The 20377-nt window shown below is 39.6% G+C and overlaps 1 protein-coding gene across 1 annotated transcript; it reads right to left on the minus strand.

Annotated features, from left to right (window-relative positions):
- Positions 1-12770: 12770 nt before the first annotated feature.
- Positions 12771-17063, minus strand: LOC138336699 (uncharacterized). The gene has a single exon (XM_069286248.1). The coding sequence runs from the start codon at positions 15747-15749 to the stop codon at positions 14550-14552; it is 1200 nt and encodes a 399-aa protein (XP_069142349.1). The 5' UTR covers positions 15750-17063; the 3' UTR covers positions 12771-14549.
- Positions 17064-20377: the final 3314 nt, after the last annotated feature.

Consider the following 20377-nt stretch of genomic DNA (forward strand, 5'->3'; position numbering starts at 1 on the left):
AGCTTTATGGACATCTTATAAAATCTAAACACATTTGTCTAGCTGAACTCGTATTGGTCAACTGTGATACATTTTGTCTTAAAATATTACTTGAACTTAAATGATAAACTTAATTGAAATTCTTGACTTCGTGTCTTCATAATCTAAGTTCAAGTCTTTAACTAAAGTTTCAAATTGCCATTAAAAGGTGAAGATTCCAAATAGACATCTGTATATGGTAATTCTGTGACAAACATCCTTATCTAGACCGCCAGTGTTTATACCTATTATTTTATCTGATACGATGATTGTGGTCTGATTGAATCACGACGAAAACATGTTTTCATAGTTATATTTTGCAAAACTCAGTAATGCTGAATTTACTACAAGTATTGCTTGCATGTGTACTTGTTTTTATTTCTCCATATTAATGAATATCAAAGTAGATTTTCTCTCCGGGTTATTGCTTCAAGGATTCGTTTAATTATCAATTTCACCTGTTTGGGCCGATATCTTAATTTCTTCCTGCATTCTCTTCCAAACAATGTTGACGGAAAAGCTCTATTGCAGTTTTATTTCAAACTCTTTCGGTGCGAATTCTTTTGATAGTGTAAATCTACAAAGAACGCGAAAAAAATAAAGAAAAACTAATGGGTACATGAATAAGATTGTTACACTGTTAACATATGTCGGGTTAAGTCGTAGTGCATGGGTGTTTTCGTGATCATCTTGGCTTATAATGTCCAGAAATAACAAAATATTGTCGTGTTTTTCAAAAGAACGTGTTCGAGATACTGGGTACACAAAATGTTGGTAAGTTCTCCTTCGGTGAGTGGTCAACCTATCCTACGATGTCCAGAAATAACAAAAGATCGTCTTGTTCAACTCGCCGCAAACTCGTTCGTTCATAACATGAAGTGCTTAATCAGTGAAGATATCCCAAACAACATCCAACGTGTTTCTCGTTCATCTGCTTATAAAACCCTATTTTAGCGATGTAATTGGTGCTAATGTGCATATTTTGAAGCCCAGCATGTTTTTAAACAGTCCAAACGGTTGGATTGGAGACTTTCCTATCATAAAAATTAACAGTAGGACAAGACTGAAAAGATGGCGGAGACAACAAATCAATTCGTCGTGAACTAGTATTTCCTTGTACGTTTTAGCTTTTTTTATTACATTTTTAGAGTGAAATGGTTTCATGGTGAAAAGGTATGTGGTATTTTTCACTCGAAAGAAAATATCACTTTTGATATTTTCATTCAATATTGTCCAATCAGAACACACCCAGAAGGTTAAGGTTGCTTAACATATCGTTCTAGCTAATATTTTTGTCATAAAAAAATTGTTAATCAAAATTGATTTCCATTTCAAATATTCCCAATCAATATGCCCACGCAGTCGTTTGCCATTGCTTTTTCGTATCTCTCGAAACCCTCAAAACTCCCACATATTTGTTTCCAATTAATAAGTAGACGATTTTAGTGTTTGTGTTATGCATAAATCTTTTACTTTTGTAAATCAGCTTATTTTTGCGGCTACATAATATCGAGTTGATATGTTTTACTTGTTTTCCTCGTTGACTGATATTGTTTACTGTTGTGTGGGTGTTTTCGTGATCATCTTGTCCAGAAATAACAAAATTTTGTGGTGTTTTTCAAACGCACATGTTCGAGGAAAGATAGAGATACTGGATACATATTACATTGGGTAAGTTCTCTCAAAGTGCGTGATCAACTAATCCATCGCCGTGTTCAACTCGCCGCGATCTCGCTCGTTCATAACATGAAGTGCTTATAATTATGCTTCATTTATAATTGCTAGGAATATCTGAGTGACGTTCATCTTTAAACATACCTGACAAAACCTTTTACTGTATATTGTAATATTTAATATGACTGTAAGACAAGGCCTTAAAGGGCACTGCCAGATATTTCAGTAAGAATTAATTTATTATGCAATGTTAAAAAGTTCAATTTATGGAAATAACGGAGCAGAATGTTTAGTTTATTTTTTATTTATATATTCACAATCTCTTTATCCCAAAATTTCCATTTGAGAAGGAAAACCAGCATAAGAGAAGAAAGAAACTTTTATTCCCGTAACAGATATGCCGTTTTTGGTCAGGTGATTATATTGGACGGTAGTCTTTCACTTGAACGCTTGAATCGGTTGATTATATAATGAGCTGACCGCAAACTGAAGCTGTCAGTGTGTAGGATTGAATTGGACTTTTTCTTTTTATTCATGTATGCTTTACCTTAGAAGTGCTTCGCACTTCGTGCCCTTCGCGCCCTTATTACACTTTTTCTAACAAACAGAGAGACAAAGAACATACATTTTTGTATCAGACTTGGTCAAATGAAAACTACTAACAATATATCACAAATAGTATACATACTGTAACATTTTTTATGAATATAAAGTTTTGTAATGTATCTTTTACTGTAATTAATCCTTATATTGGTACTTATTTACTCCACATGAAAAATCCAAGAGTATTGTTAAAATACATCATGTTGTGTTACATTTGATGCAGATGCAATTTGACTAGGGTCATTTGGAGGCCATATTTAGGCCTACTGTACCTAAATACCAAGTTCATGATCGCATCCATAGCAAATCTATAGTAGTGGAGCGGCTAAGGTCAGTTTTTGGCAAAATCGTTCAAAGTTTGAAGAAAGCATGAAACTTTGCATATGGCTTCTTTGGGACATATGTTTTCAGGAAAAATATGGACCCCAAAAAATCATGGCTCCTAGCGGCCGCCATATTGGTTTTCAAAATTGCCGCCAAAAACCACCTTCTGTGACCCATAACTTATGTTCTATACCAGCTAAACCCAAACTTTAAACGTCTACACCCATATTATTGATACTTAGGAACATTCTGGTAGTGTTAAACTTCATGAAGAAGGACCGCCATTTTGTATTTCAAGATGGCCGCCACTTTGCGAGCTCTATCTTTATATATAATGCATTTGAATTTATAAGCTGACTTTAAGCAAATATAGTGAGAGTACTTATATTTGTGTAGTGTTTAATAAATAAATAATTTGATTCTTATTTTAATTTCAATATGACCAACATTTTGAAATCCAATATGGCCGTTTAAATTAAAGTTGTTTCCAGATTTCACTCTGAAAGTGATCGAGCAAAATATCAAGTTAACACTCTGAAAATGTTTATTTATATGAAACGCCTTAAATTGCAACTCTTCAGGCGTCATCAGAGGATCATCTGCCATGGGCTGTATTGAATTCTCAACCGGAACATCCTCAAAGTCGTTAGTCAACAGCGATTGACCAAATCACTGCCCATTTGCAGATAACACCTAACTCATATCTTGACACTTCTACTGCGATCAGTAGGGCGCATTCTCTTCTGTTTTTGACAGTAAATCCAGTTGATTTCTTGTCACTACCCATTACTTTCAATGTTGGCAATAAGTTGAACGTGCAGGAAACAGGAACACCCATTCCTACATTCTAGGGCATTGGTATCTCTACCAAACCTTAATACTTCGTCTTCCTCTTTTCAAATCATTCCTTATAACGTAACTCCTATGGAACTGTCAAGTCTTCCATAACCACTTGAGAACACATTTCACCTTATGGTGTCTGAGAACACAATTCACCTTATTTCTCATGTGTATGTATAAATTTCTTCTTTAGATCATACAGACGTCTGTCATCCCTATCTGCAATTAGCAAAGTTGATGAAAGTGGTGTTTTCTTTTAGTGGTTAGGGCTTCTTTGTTTTTTTCTCTTTTCATGATGTCTGTCAATTTACTTAGCGCCTTCTCATGGCAACCGCTATACTTTTTTAAGGAGCTTGGGTTGTAGAACGCCAAAGAGTTCTTGGTGGCACAATCAGCAGCCTGCACTATCGGTCCCGATTTTTGTCATATATCGACGTCAACCAGAACTAAATTCGGCAAGGTTCCAGATGACCAATATCTGACTCGTTTTAGGTGGATATAGTTTGCATATACTGCACTTCGCATAGCGCTTCATATCTGTTCTTAATTCAACACCATGCATCGTCTGTCTTGCCTTCGCCACCTTCGTTTCCAGTAATGAGATTGGGAGTTCTAGCTCGGAGGTTCAGCTAACATTTGTAAAGTTTTGACTTAAAAGTACATATGACTATCTTCGCAAGGACATGTTTGTTGTTAATTCTAGTGCCACTGCTGTCAAACTGACAGACGTACCACAAGGGGTTATGTCACACGAGGTAGGCATCCAAGCTTTGGTGGCAAAACCTTGCTATGAACTTACTCGGAGCTCTTCCTTAAGTGGAGTCTCCTGACTCATTCGGGATTACATCGAACCGATTTCCCTGACATTTTATCTGATTATTAACAATAGAGGGAATATCTCCCTGAATCCACATCAAATTGCCTGAGATGCAGTTGACGGCCGGGCATGAACGTGGTTATGTAATATAAGTGCGACCATCTCATTCATGAAGCCTCCTTTGGAAGACAAATAATATCCTTGCATTTAGTACTTCAGTCTGCAGGTCTGATATTTCTCCATCACACAAAGAATCTCTCGGATGGCTTCTAAAGTGATTTCGGTTAAATGTTTTCTGATAATTCCCTTGTTGTGGTCAGAGAAAGTGATGTGATATCATCCATATGCATTAAATAGTTGCAGTCATGATAAACCTTTTGAAGCCTTGATTGCCTTCTTGCTTTAGCCAAAATACATCCGTTAACCGGCATGAATATTTCCATTCTTCTGGCAAATCATATCTTAGATTCCACTTTCAAAAAGGAGATAACCCTCAATTGGTTTGGGGAAACACCAATCAGATAGCATATATTTCTTCCGAATGACTTTAATGAGTCTCTACGGTATTTTCTCTAAGGTTTTGGCACATCTTGCATTTGTAGACAGTGTAAAATGTACCAATAGGTTATTGTGATGATGTAGTGAAGATCTCCTTCCGGAAAGGCTATTTCCAATTACATGATATAGACGATTTCACAGATCAATTTGGGATTTTTTCTCTAATTAAATATGAACTTACATTTTGTCTCAAAAAGTCTCTGCCCAAGCTTCTTTTCAGAGTTAAAGCACTGAGTTCTTGTATGACTGTTCTTTCAAGAATAGCAAATATGTGTAAAATTTGATTCTAGAGCTATAATTATCTTAAGATAATAATGCTAAGTGTAATATTTGCAGACGTTAATAACATTTGGGACTTAAGTTTTAAAGTGATGTTTCATAAATCATCCGCCGTTTTGGTTAACATATGTATCTCTAATTTAATGCTGTCGGTCATCTTGAATTTCAGATTGGCGGCCATTTTGAAAACTAAATAAGGATCGAATTATTTTGTATCAAAAGCTACAAAATATAAATACTCACTGTATTTGTAGGTGTTAGCCAATCATAATATTATCATTATATATAGATATAGACACATGTAGTAAATTTGGCGGCCATCTTGGAATGCAAAATGGCGGTCTTTCTACATGAATTTTAGCACTACCAGAATGATCCTAAGTATCAATAATAATAAGAACAAATAATATGGGTAAGCAGCGGATTCGGCTCGGCCCCAGGGTCAGTGACTGGAAGCTGCTCAGAAAGGGAGTCCCTCAGGGGTCCATAGTCGGCCCACTGATTTTTAATATTTTTCTTAATGACATTTTTAGCTTTTTAACAAACTGTGTATTATATAACTATGCTGATGACAACACTTTATCCTACACCAGCAACTGTCCAGTCCAACTTAAAAGTACCCTGGAAAATGAAAGCAAATTTTTGATTGACTGGTTCTCCAGAAATCGAATGAAAGCAAACCCTAGTAAATTCCAGGCAATATGTTTCAGAAAGAAGTCGTATGATATGTATTTTTATGTATCATTTTGTATTGGAGACCAGAACATTGAATGCAACGACTTTGTAAGCTTAATAGGTGTTGCCATTTTTGAAGTTCGACAACCACATTTCCAGAATATTTTAAATTTTTAATAATTTTTAATATTTTAAGAATAGGAGGAAACCTTACTAAAATTGGCAAATGACTATTTCTAATTCTTTTATTGCTTCAAATTTTGATTATTGCCCCTTATCATGGCATTTTTGTAGCCTCAGCAACACAAGAAAGATGGAAAAGATACAAGTAAGAGCACTGCGTTTTATTGAAAATGATTTTAATTCACCTGTGATAAATAATTTACGCAGAGACAAACTTACATTTTTATATATGATCAGAATAAAGTATATAGCTTCAGCGGTTTTTAAAATTGTAAATGGCTTAGCACCAGATTTGTAAGTGACCTAATTATTAAAAATGACTCTATGTATAATTTCAGAAAAGAGAACACAATCAGAACACCAAGAGTTAATTCAACCTCATATGGAAAAAAATCATTTCGTTTTGAGGCTGCCCAGGTGTGGAACAGTCTGCCGAATGAACCCCGGAAGGTTGGTAACTACCAGACGTTTCACAGAATGTTGCACACCTGGGACAGCCAGCTGTGTTCTTGCACTATCTATGAGAAAACATAATTTCCTACTCTTAGTGCTTTTTCATATATCACATATAAGCATTCTCTGTCTGAAATCCTTTTATGGTGCTCACTATTAAGATGGATTTTATTATTTATTGTCCTGTCTCTGCTTGTTTGTCTTATTTTACATTCTGCTTTTCATGTTTTCTTCTTCTTATCCACATTATATGAATTACAAACGTGCTCCATTTGATTAAGGTTATGCTATATAAGCATGTCTTCTGTCAATTTTTAACCTTTACCATATTGGTATTGTATGTATATAGTAGCCTTGTCTAGCGGTTTTTTTAGTTTGGTTTGTAGTATGTAGCATGGAGCATTTCATACAGCATCATTTTAGCTTTGCTTTTTAACATGTCCCATAGAATGTATCTACTATATTATTGTGTGTAAACTGCATGCTGTGATAAATTTAAACTATTCCTAACTTGACATTATTATTACTATCCTATCTTTTACATTAATACGATCTCCTTTGTTATTAAATGTTTATACCTTTGTTGGCGTTAGAATAGCTCTGCAGAGCTAATGTTATTTCATTGTATGTATACGACACTAAATAAAACTTCTTGTATCTTGTATTTAATTCAATCAAACATACAGTGTATACGTACTTTCATTTCAGTAATACGTTACCATAACTTTAGTATGCATATCTTCCACAATTTCCCATTCATTTGTATATAAATATGAACAAAATTAAGCCCCATAAACCTCCCGTAGGAGGCCCCTCTTACCTGCCTGTCGAACCTATGCACGACCGGCTTTACATCATTCTTTTTCATGGCGCTGAGCTGTCTGGACGTGCGTCATTTCCACACCTTACAGGGCGATGTTTTCTATTTTACCTGCTAGTTTCAGCAGTTATTACCGTTTATTTGTGTAGCGTTCGGCCCTGTTTTTGCCAGTTTTCACTTCCCGTGTTCCAACACGTGGCGGCGTGTTTACGTTCTAGTATGTAATTTTTTTATTGTTACACTGTATTGTTTGTTTACCGGTTAGTTCTGTGTTAAACGTCTGCCGTTTGTTAAATTTTGTTGGCGGTCTTCTTTTGAAGCAAGTGAATAAATCGCTTATTTATTTCTGCTTTCGTTTTGTCGTTTTTGTTGACGATATTTGCGTACTTAGTCGTAATATTACATGTATCAGTGTACCATGTCTCACGTCGGTAAACATCGCGGTACTATTGATGGATGTGATCATTTTTATATTGATGCCGACCCCCATCTTTCATGTCCGCAGTGCCGTTCCTGCTCTGATACTTCACCCTGTGATGTTTGTTTACTCGGTGATACTTCAGACAGGCCGGCGCGACTCCTCGGAGCCCCTCCTCTGCTAGGAAGACCAAGTCTTCTGACAGAAGTAGGGGGAGACGTAAAGCTATTTCCGGCAGGTCTATGGACTCGTCGGTGATAGTTATGTTTCTGACCCTTCCCTCCCCGCCTCGGCGGTGTCGTTAGGTAGTCAGGGGCGGTCCCTTCATTCCAGTATAAGTCTGGTTCTTTGGATGAGACAGCCTGGCACAGAGTTGACACGCTCTGACGTCGAATTATCTGGGACCTCTCGTAAGCCTTTTTAGAGCTTGCCGTTAGGTAGAGTTGTGTCCCCGTCTGCAGTCACCAATTCTCTTGATAGCTCCGGTATTCCGGCAGCTCTAGTCCTGGGGAGGGTCCTTGACCGACTCCTTGTACGGGTTACAGTTGGCTCCCATGGTCAGTGATGCTGGCAGTCGGTCGGGAACTCAGTCGTCCTTCCCTTCCACACATTCCTTGCCAGGCTCAAGTCAGTCTGTGAATGGCCCTGGTTTATCAGTGTCTTGGAACCCAGCTTTGTTTTCGGGCTTTGGGTCGGTCGATCAGTCGATTGATTCTCATCCGACGCATTTTCCTAGTCCTGGGGTTAATTCTCCATGGTCTTAGGGTTCCCTTGGAAAATCAAACCAGCCTGTGAATGGTTTGGGGACTCAGAATCCCGGCAGTTACGGTCCCAATCCGTCCATGTCCGGGTCTGCTTCCGCAGGGAGTGGCCGATTACCTTCGTTCTATGAACAAGGTATCCAGCCCCAGTCTCAGGCAGGTCAATTTGACCAAGTCTGGGGTCACTCCAACCCCATAGGACCTTCTAAGTGCCCCCAAGTGTTGGTTTTCGGCCATATGGTTTCCCTCCATGGGACCGTTTGGGTTTGGTCCCTCGCACTCAGCAGCATTTCGATGGGTTGTCGGCTCCCTCTCCCCAACAACCTTTCCGTTCTGGGGTCTCTCTTCCCGGCACTAGGAAGCGACACCGGACTCCTAGTGCTACCGCTTTGGCGATCAATGCTGTTTCACGGTCCAAGGGGTTTGCTGACTCTAGGTACCGAGCATTTTCGTCTCGACCTAGAGTCAAGGTGGCTAAGCGTTCTGCTATTAAACGCCCTCACCCGGAGTTTAATCCTCCTTGTCTGGAACTAGCTCCTTTAGCAGTCCCCTCTGTAGAATCACACCATTCTGGTTTGGATTCCACAGAACCTATGGACCACCACCAAGGTTCGTGTGGCAGAGAGGAATTCTTCTGCTCCTGGTTTCCTGGGTTGCAACTCGGGGTGTCGGATTTATCAAAGGTTAAACCCTCTGGTTATGCCATCCATGACGGAAAGTTAGCCCTGCATACAGCCAAGCTGGAGTCGAGGGATTTGTCTTTCTTGTTCGGGAAATTGGTGGGCCAGGTGGTGTTCCAGGCCAATAAGCATCATAAGATTGAGGGGATGTTGCGCCTCTCTCTCCATATTCTGCCGTACGTGGATTTTTCACTGTATCCTTGTGTAGCATGGGTTCCCAAAATAATAAAGGACGCTGTCTTTTGGTACAAATATTTATTAATTGGTACGAAGACCTGCAAAGCAGATAAAGTATAAAAGTATAAGTTCTCTCACACGTCATTCACACGGTGATATAAATGGGCAGAAATGGACATATTATATTTACATGATGAATACGTTTAATGAACACTTTCATACAGATACTTACCAGGGCTTCTTGGCTCTTTGTGACAATGGTGAATTGAATGCTGGGGTTGAGCTCGACAGGGACGTCCGTTCCTGTCGAGAGGTGAAGTGAGAGTGCGGTGGGGAGAGGCCGGTGATTAGAGTGTGGACAAGTGGTCCGTGCGGCACGTGCACTTTACATACATTTAAATGACGAATGGCGCGATGATTTAAAATAATGTAAACAACACCTGGCTACATACTCCCCCGCTTTGTTAAATGACACCTGGCATTTCTCAATAGGACATTTTTAAAGATAATTTAACGATGAAAATATCACGGAGACTACCGCTCTAGAACTGGTAGTGCCCTAGAAATAGGAACTATTATAGGTATGGTTTACTATAAAGGAACCCTATTTAGGAGCAATAGCACAGGAGAGACAGGAACCATCTTTGCAGAAGGGACCTTTAAATGGGACATGCTAATAATAGAACATTTATACTGGCTTAAAGAATAAAGCAGTCTAAGTTCTGGATGGCATGTGTAACGTTAACAAAAAGAAACTCACTATAATTCTTTCTGGTTTTACAACCGAAATAACACACCCACCATCGTACTACAACACACCACTGCTGACGGTTTGGGGGCCCCATACCTGACAACAGGTGGTGGTTGCTTGTATCTGGAAGGATACTAATACATAAAAAACATGGTATCAATAAAATGAGGTTGATCACAAGATAAAATATAAAATGACATTAAAAAATACATTCCCACTCTGGAACTTAATCTCCAACGGTTGGGGGACCCCCTACCAGTCGGTATCAACTTTCCAAGGGAGGCTACTCATAGTATTGGATAAAATTGGATATTGTGTAAGTTCTAATCACACAAAGATTTCCCCTGACTCTTTACTCACAGCTGCTAAAGAGGAAACCGTATAGCCCCAACGCTCTTGAGGTTTAGATGGCCGAGTTGACCTCCTTGGAACAGGTTGAGAAACCACGCTCTCATCAACCTCAATCTCGTCCACAACACTGATGGTATCATTAATAGGGTGTTCCGTAGACGGAGTGGCTGAGTGGAGACTCTCCGGAGGGTCGATATGGAGTTCCTGTGGTGACACAGGTTCGTTAGGTCCTGTCGTACCTAAATCGATAGTGGATCGACTAGGTCGGGGAATTGGAGTAAGGCCTACCTCACTGGGCTTACGGTTTCTCGACTGTCTTGTACGTTTTCTTACAACAGGACAGAGCTCAGTATCTGACTCTGAATCAGATTCAGATGTGGAAGTTGGGTCTGGACTATGTCGTCGTTCAGGGATTGACTGTTTTGGTCGGTTAACCTTACGGTTAGCTCCCTTAGGAGAAACGTCCACTGGAATTGAGTGGAAAGGAAGTAGCATGTTTCTGTGAAGGGTTCGTTTCGATCCCTTACCACATTCGGGTGCAACCTTATAGACCGGAATATCACTATTTGGAATAGAAGTCACCAAATAGGGTTCCTGTTCCCACCTATCAGCCAATTTATTCTTTCCCTTGAGACCAGTTTTGCGAACCAGAACACGGTCACCAACCTCCAACTTCGACTCTCGAACTGACCGGTCATATCGGTCTTTGTTCTGAGCAGCTCTTTTAGATGCGGTACGACGGGCAGTCTCGTACGCAAATTCCATTTGGCCCCGTAGTTTACCAACATAGGACGACGGGTCCACAGATTCCTGTTGCTCGGCTGGGTTGAAGCCAAGAAACGCGTCTACTGACAATCGAGGATGCCAACCAAACATTAAGTAATGTGGTGGATAGCCGGTGGCATCGCTCTTTGTTGCATTATAGGCTTGAACCAGGGGCGCTATATAAGAGGTCCAGTCTGGTTTTTCATGCTCCTCGAGGGTTGCAAGCATCCCTAGGAGTGTTCTGTTGAACCTTTCGGCTGAGCCGTTTGCCTGAGGATGATAAGGAGTGGTTCTGGTCTTCTGAACCCCTGCGATTTTACACAGCTCCTTTATCACCTTACTCTCAAAGTTACGCCCTTGATCACTATGAAGCTGCTCAGGGAAGCTGTATTGGCAATAAACTTTTCGTACAAAGCCTTAGCTGTTGTGTGTGCTGTCTGGTTACGACATGGCACTGCCTGCGCATACCTAGTGAAGTGATCGGTTATAACCAGGATGTTTTCATAACCACTTGCGGATTTCTCAAGACTGAGGAAATCGATACAGAGTATCTTAAGTGGTCTAGAGGATTCTATTGGCACCAACTCAGCAACTGGTTTAACTGGAGTCTTACGTCTTATACAGCGGCCACAAGTGTCAACTTTAGTGTTTACATCCTTCTCCATACCAGGCCAGTAAAAGCGTTGACGTGCCAACCAAAGAGTTTTTCTCCCTTCCCCGGTGTCCAACATCATCATGGACACCCTTAAGTGCTAGGGAATGATAATGCTTCGGAAGGACGAGCTGATTTACTTTCTGACCATCGAGAGAAGCGGTTCTATAGAGAACACCATCTCGCAAACACAATTTGTTCCAAGCTCTTAAAAGTTTTTGCACATATGGGGACTCATTCTGTAATGGTTTCCCCCTGGGATGAAAACCGGTTCTCACCAGATCGGAAACCCTAGCAATGTCCTGATCCACCTGTTGTTCCTGTTTCCAGTCTACTGTGCTAATAGTATCAGATTCCACCGCAAACTCACTGGCCACATGAGCTACGGCAACATCCGATACACTGTCCGCTAATGGAGGCAAGTTAGACACCATAGACTGGCATATGGCATGAACAGAATCGGTTTGGACCTGTGACATTCTAGAGAGCCCATCGGCATCTAGGTTTTTTTCCCCAGCTCGGTATCTCAGAGTGAAATCATAGTTGGCTAGCGCTGCTACCCACCTCTGACCGGTAGCATCCAGCTTGGCCTTACCCAGCACATAAGTTAAGGGGTTATTGTCTGTGACAACTTCAAACTTATTACCATAGAGATAATCATAACCGCCCATTTCAATGCTAGAAATTCTAATTTATGTGCCGGATAATTCCGTTCACTGGGTCTCAGGCCCCGACTCGCATACGCAATTACTTTCTCCTTTCCCTCTTGTACCTGGTACAAAACTGCACCCAAGCCTAAAGAACTGGCATCTGTATGTACAAGAAAATCTTTTGAGAAGTCAGCATATGCCAGAACAGGGGGTTGCGTCAGTTTTTGTTCAACCAAATCAAAGGCCTCCTGCTGGAATGTACCCAAACCCATTTGGCTATAGCCTTAGGCTTAGACTTTCGAGACTTAGCCGTTTTGGTTTTTTTTCTTCAAGTCATGGCCTTGAAGCAGACTATTAAGAGGCTGGACTACCTTAGCATAATCCTTTAAAAATCGCCGATAATAGCCGCTAAATCCTAAAAACTGACGTAAATCCTTTACGTTCTTTGGCTCGGGCCAATCCTTAACAGCAGACACCTTTTCAGGGTCTGTTGCTATACCGTGCTCTGAGACGACATGACCGAGATATGTCACTGAAGACTTAAAAAGCTCACACTTGGATGGTTTAAGTTTCAAGCCGTGCTGTACGAGTCTTGCGAATACGGACTCTAACCTTACGAGGTGTTCGTCAAAAGTTTTGGAGAATATCAAAATATCGTCAAGAAAGATGAGACATTCGCGCAGATGCATATCACCCATGCACTTTTCCATTAAACGCTGGAATGTAGCTGGTGCATTCGTGAGACCAAAACCCATCCGCTTGGTTTCCCAGAAACCCAAATTGCCCACGGAAAATGCGGTTTTCTCTCTATCAGCTTCGTCCACCTCGACCTGCCAATAACCCGAACGAAGGTCTAGCTTCGAAAAATATCGCGACCCGCATAAAGTATCCACGGTGTCGTCGAATCGAGGTAACATATATGCATCTCTGCGCGTACGAGAGTTCAACATACCGTAATCAATACAAAAACGTAGACTACCGTCTTTCTTGCGAACAAGTACCACATTACTAGAGAATGGACTTTTACTCTCCGTAATAACATCAGCTTCCAGCATATCACGTATATGCTGTCGCACTTCCTCATACATGCCGGGAGGTATTTTCCGGTAAGGCTGCTTAAAAGGCCTTTCCTCGATGAGGTCGATCTTGTGCTTAACAATGTTTGTACAGCCGATATCAAAAGCACTGGTGGGAAATGCATGCTTCCAATTACCTAAAACCTGACGAACCCTCAGCAGCTGCGCCTCAGAAAGGTTTTTGGTGTGTCAACATGAAGACCCAGTTCCTCAGGTAAGGACACTGGAGAGTCAACCTGTGAATCTGAAGCCAGATTATCAACAATTTTAACCTCATTAGCAAGACAGAGGGTTGCCCTCGGGTTAATAACTATTGGCTTTGCTGTAATATTACAGATCTTCACAGGTAACTTGACACTAGACACATTCTGTCTAACCCTAACAACTCTGGGGCAGACTGTATACTTAAGGTTAGTATCATAAAAGTTTTCTGTAACGAGATTTGAAGTACCCGTGTCAATACCCCGGACCATACCGTTAACAACCATGGACTCATAAGGAGCCAGCTTGACAGACTTCCTGTTAAAAGATTTCACAGTGTAAGAACAGGTAATACTATCGATTGCCGTTTGCCATGATGTAGGTATACTTGAATAAGTTTCATCAACGTTTAGATCTCTAACTAAACGAATAACATTTGTTCCTAACAACACAGGACAAGTCTTGTTATAATCAGTGTCAGGCACGATCAAAGCTAGAATGCTGAATGATTTGTCATTTATGAAAGGTATACACAAATCTAACTCAATATATCCTAAGTAATTTAACTTAGAACCATTGGCCACTGTTATATCTACAGCAAGTGTATTCAAATCCTGTAACTCAGGTTTATTGGACAACTTCTTATAAAATCCATATGACATAGTGGAAACCATAGAACCACTGTCTATCAAACATTTGACTTTGTGTCCCTCAATGACCACATGACCTTCGTTGGATACCCCTACCAAACGATTCAAAATATCAGTGTGACCTTGACCTTGACCTTCATTGACGGTCTCTACGCGGCCACTAGCAGAGACCGCTAGTTGTTTGGGTGCTCCTTGGACTTACCCTTATCCTGACCTGATTTAGGATTGTTCCGGTTACCCCGGTAACCACGACCTCTATTTGACCTCTGTCCTTGACCCTTATTATGACCTTGGCCTGATTTGCCATGCTCCGTATTACCAAGTTTGGAGAGAATCTGATCAAATTTTTGATCGATTCTAGCCGAGAGTCTGTCCTCAACATCTTTGAGTTTATTCTGAAAGTCCTTGCTAATCTCTGAAGGATTAGTAGTTACCTGTTGCTGTTCAAGTTCACAAGTAACAGAGTGACTCTGGCTCTTAACCTTTTTCTTGTTATCAGTGGAATGTACAGTATCCTGTTTAGAAATATTGATTTCTTTTTCCACCATGCGGATTTCTCGCAATAGTTGGTCATAACTCGTTATCGAGTCATATTTATGCCTAGTCTGACTCCGTAACTGATCCGAGTATAATGACGTCCAAAATTTGTGACGCAAGAGATCATTTTTTGCCGACCTGTGTAAGGAACCATTATCTATCGCTGTCTGTAATAGTGATTCCAATCGACACCCAAAATTGACAACACACTCATCAGGTCTTTGTTTTGAATTAAAAAATTCCTGCATGACCATACCATGAGTTGATGTATCGCCAAATAAAGAATCTAATTTGGACAAAATCTGTGGTACAGTAGACCCCTCCCCTAACGTCATAATCATACGTCGCGCAGTACCACGCAACGACCGACGGATCGCCTGAATCAACAAGCTGGGAGAGACATCTGGGTCTCTGTCCAAACTCCTGATCTCAAATCTCCACTCCATATAGGATATGTCCCCTTTCATGGGAGGGTCATCCCCAGAAAATGGTGGAATCTTGGGTACAGTATGGGACCTATTACCCGAAAATGATGAAGTGCCATCATTACTTGTGCTATTTAAAAATGAAATAGAACTAGATCTCCCTCTATCCAAGGGGGGAATAACTGATGGTTTAATACCAGTTCCATCCACAGTACCCTTAGTGGATATAACATATTTCCCTTTGGACAAGAGATGTCTAATCATGTCATCATCAGACATTGTAGGTGATTCGGGATCAATTTTGACCCCAGGTTTAACCTGTTTATCCCCTGGGCCGCCAGAAGCTACTCCAGCTCCCTTCCCATCATCCATACCTACTGTATCATGATCCATCTTTATTGGACTGGGCATAACTGCATATATATATACAGGTTATGTCAACATACAAGCTTACAATAAGTAATAAATGCAAAATAAACAATCATACACAATCATGAAAATTTTTAGTGACAAAACGCTTCATCCATACCCGAGCCAAAACTCTGCCGGGATGAACACCGTCTTTAAATAACTCAAAATTAACCACAGGTTTCCTGCCTTTTCTCTGGTATTTCATAAGGTCTGCTCTAAAATTTAGAGATTTTACACCTAATCGTTGGTCTACCTCCTGAATGTAATTGTTTACTGTAATAAAGTAATTCTGCCATCCAGAATCCTATCCTGATCTATAAACAAATCAAGGCACTGGTGACCCTTATAAGTATTCCAGGATACAATTGAATATGGAGGAATATCTAAAAATATTAGTTTGATTGTTGAAAAGTTCTTAACAAATGATACAATCCTATCAATTTGAAAATGAATAAATTCCTCACACTCATTGTCGCTGTTTTGAGCGAGATCTATAAATTTGCCCTTCTTGCTGGTTAAGTCACACGTACCTATCCAGATGTATAATGTGATATCCCCATACTTTCTTTGTTTACCAGCAAGATTTGACTTTAGCCAATTATAAGTTTGATTGAAATTTGCTCCAGGCCAACAATTTATTTCTAGTTCGAACCCTAAACATTTGATTAAATCCAAATTCCTACATAAAGAAAAACCTTTACTACTAGTTACAAGTATAGGTCTACTAGATAACCTTTGTGGGGATTCAATTGGTTTATCCAAATACTTCTCCAACTTACTCAAACTCGATCATTAGAATTATCTGATGTCCAAAATGACAAAAGTGGATACAAAATATATATCGCCTCTGTTGATAACACTAGTTATAGATATCAATGACAACTATCAACAGTAAACAACAATTACAACATTAATATACAAGAATTACCAAGAGTAGGCAGCCAGGTGCAAATCAATGAATAAATATGACAATATGATGAAACACAGTTGAAAACAGGATCAATGCAGATATACATACATGCTTACCTTACTCCATGATGTGCATTTGGGAATCAGGGTATAGTGCAAGGGAGGTAATTATATATATAACTTATCATGACGATGAGTCAATGATGATGATGATGATGATGATGGTGATGCTCGGTGACAGTGATCAAATCCTTCCAGCCCTGGCAAGAAAACTAGAACAATGAATACATGAAATATCACTCACAAACCCACACAAGCATGCATCCTGACAGTTATGGTCATAATAATCATACAAAGTACATGATAAGCTGAGAAACACGAGGACAATTTAAGTTAACTAGCAAAATAGAATGTGAAATTGAAATTAGGCTTCTGAAGTCAATTTTGAAATCAACAACAGTTACAAAAAAATAATGTGCAAATATGTCAAAATTTATAATTAATTCTAATTACTATATCAATTTAAAGTTATATATGATTTACGAATAATTATTGATACATAATAGCATAATAGAAATCAAATTATTAATCACAATAAAGTAATAAAGTATTTGAATGTCTATAACTTCACACGTTAGCAATGCCAACAACAGTCACTCGCGAATCACCAATTATCAAATGCACATATGCGCAAGCACACGTGACGGTATCTAAGTCATCCTGTCACAAGTACAGTCTGTCTTCATCCAAAATTGGTACGATACACGTTATACAACCAAAAACTAACGAACAGCCGTATATCTTGGCGTCGAAACAGGACGATACGAAAACACACACTGACACAAAGGTCACTTCCGGGTCACCGATCCTCCCAAACGGATCGCGGATCCACCGCTATGGCGGGCACCTAATTCCTAGAGATTCCTCCTCTAGACTCTTTTATATTCGGACGTTTGATAGATGTCTCTCCTCGGAGACATCTATCAAACGTCCGAATATAAAAGAATCTAGAGGAGGAATCTCAATAGGGATTAGCGGGCACCTGCTCCGGTTTGTCGGCGCAGCCCTGGTCTTCCACAAAATACCAAACCACGTTGGGCGCCAATTTGTAGCATGGGTTCCCAAAATAATAAGGGACGCTGTCTTTTGGTACAAATATTTATTAATTGGTACGAAGACCTGCAAAGCAGATAAAGTATAAAAGTATAAGTTCTCTCACACGTCATTCACACGGTGATATAAATGGACAGAAATGGACATATTATATTTACATGATGAATACGTTTAATGAACACTTTCATACAGATACTTACCAGGGCTTCTTGGCTCTTTGTGACAATGGTGAATTGAATGCTGGGGTTGAGCTCGACAGGGACGTCCGTTCCTGTCGAGAGGTGAAGTGAGAGTGCGGTGGGGAGAGGCCGGTGATTAGAGTGTGGACAAGTGGTCCGTGCGGCACGTGCACTTTACATACATTTAAATGACGAATGGCGCGATGATTTAAAATGATGTAAACAACACCTGGCTACACTTGTACAGATTGTCCGACCTGCCTGAGGGTCATCTTTCTAACAGGGAGAGACAGGATATGCAGGACAGACTGACGTCTGCCCTTAATTCAGCGTTACGATCTGTAGCAGTGCTGCAATGATTGCTCACCGCTGCTCTGTCATTCGGGACAACCTTCCTTTCCCGCCTCTTGAGAGCCCCTTTCACTGGTCCAACTCTGTTCAGTGGTGTTTACCAGTTGTTCAGAAGGACCTTAAAACGGACTCTGTGACGTCTGGTATTATTTTGCAAAAGTCCAGCTCTGTTGGTCCTAGTTCTTCACAGGGTTCTGGGCCTGCTGCGAAGAAAGCTAGACCTAATCCAAAGCAGCGGGGTGCAGGGGAAAGGCCTAAACCCGTCTTCAAGGCCAAGGGGAAGAAGGGGAAGGGTGGCAAGAGGCCTTCTTCAAAAGGTAAGTCAAGTTCCTGACTCGCTTCTTCCCGCTATACCATGCCCACTTGTTCCTCCAGACCTGAATGTTCCAGGGTATTTTAATCCGTCTTTCAGTGTTTGAGAGGATCTAGACGTGCCATTACTGGATCTTTCTGCAGGCGACCGTCTTGCTTCCTTTCTTCCTCAGTGGAAGGAGATCACTCAGGATAGCTGGGCTCTATCAGTTGGTATCGGAGGGATTAGGCATTCCTCTGACTCAGGTTCCTCCCTGTCTGTCAAGCTAATTTCGAGAACATAATGTAAGTCGTATACGCCTTATTTGACATTACGTGTCCATACATCGATCAGTTTCATGCATTTTAGACATTATAACATAAAAGACAATACACATCGTTAAGCGTTTATTAAAACGTAATGGTTACAAGATTGCCTTATTTACATACCCAAGTTTACGGAAGTCCCTTAAATAACTATATAAACAGTGAAAAACAGTTAATGCAAACCTGGAGTGTCAGAAGTGTAAATGTTTCTTTAAATGGCTTTTAATCCAATGTGGTAATGCCGTGTAGGCTAAGTATGACGTCCAATATTTTAAATAACTTATTTGCATGGTTTTACTGACGCCATACACACACGTTAAAATTTACACAACAACCAGCATTGGTTTTTTTGTATACCTACCTATTTTCGAGGCTAGCATGGTTTAAAAGATGATCATATTTGAATCATTGTCGAGGTCTTTTTACTTAAAGTTATTGGTAAAAGCTGTTGTCAGCAATGTTACCTATGGTCGTCGTAGATATACTGTCCTGTATTTATTTCTCGTGAGTTTTGTTCTACTGTATATCTACGATGGCAATTTGTAAAAAAACATAACTTGGATTGAATTCAAAACGAAGTGTTGTGTTTTTTTCTAACATATAAATGCCATTCTTCTTTAACTGCCATAATTCACAGAATGATATACATTTTGTACCTTCAATTTTCTCTGTAGTTAAAGGAATCAGCGCACATGGTTGTGCATTAGAAAATGTATTAAAGACATAACATAACACCTTTTTTTTCAGTTTGAGGCTGATTTCAATCATTTTGTTGTTTCCTGATTTTGTTCCAAAAAAATACCTAGTTTTTTGTTTGATTTGTTGCTTTTTTACCTAAACAGATTAGGAATTTGAACGTTTTGAGAATAGAAAAGCAATTAAGTTGAGTGCTTATTTCATTTGAAATTTTATGAGACAAGTCTTACATATTTTTTACGAGCCTTACATACATGTACTTTTTATCACATAACAAACACCAGTGGATTGATTCTCACAAAAGTCTGCAAACAAACTTTTTTCATAACCCGCTGAAATAAAAAAAAAATAGTGACATCAATGCATATGATTATTTTAAGGGCATTTAATAAAATAAGAAATTTTTAAATGAACACTGAATTATATTGATATTTGCAGAAACATAAAATAACTGGTTACGTAACCGGTAGTTTCTGATCCATGAGTGTATTTCAAGAAATTACTTTTTCCATATTTGTACAAAAAAAAACACCGTAAAAATATACAGGAATGTACTTTTGTATCATCGCCAGTTTTATTATTTATACAAAATTAATAACGATGCTTGTAATATAATTAATAAATTTATATACTAGACATACACGTGTACAATCCACTAAGTTGAAGGAAGCGGAATAACTCTGACAGATCTAATTCATGAATCCGGAAAAATGAATTTGGGTAATTTTCCAACTCGAATATTAGAGTTTCATGTTTCGTTTC

This window comes from Argopecten irradians, chromosome 12 (assembly GCF_041381155.1).
Source record: "Argopecten irradians isolate NY chromosome 12, Ai_NY, whole genome shotgun sequence".
Taxonomy (NCBI): domain Eukaryota; kingdom Metazoa; phylum Mollusca; class Bivalvia; order Pectinida; family Pectinidae; genus Argopecten; species Argopecten irradians.

What these genes read in the sequence shown, in the direction of transcription:
- LOC138336699 (XM_069286248.1), bottom strand. Translation starts at nt 15,749, where the DNA reads ATGCCCAGTCCAATAAAGATGGATCATGATACAGTAGGTATGGATGAT.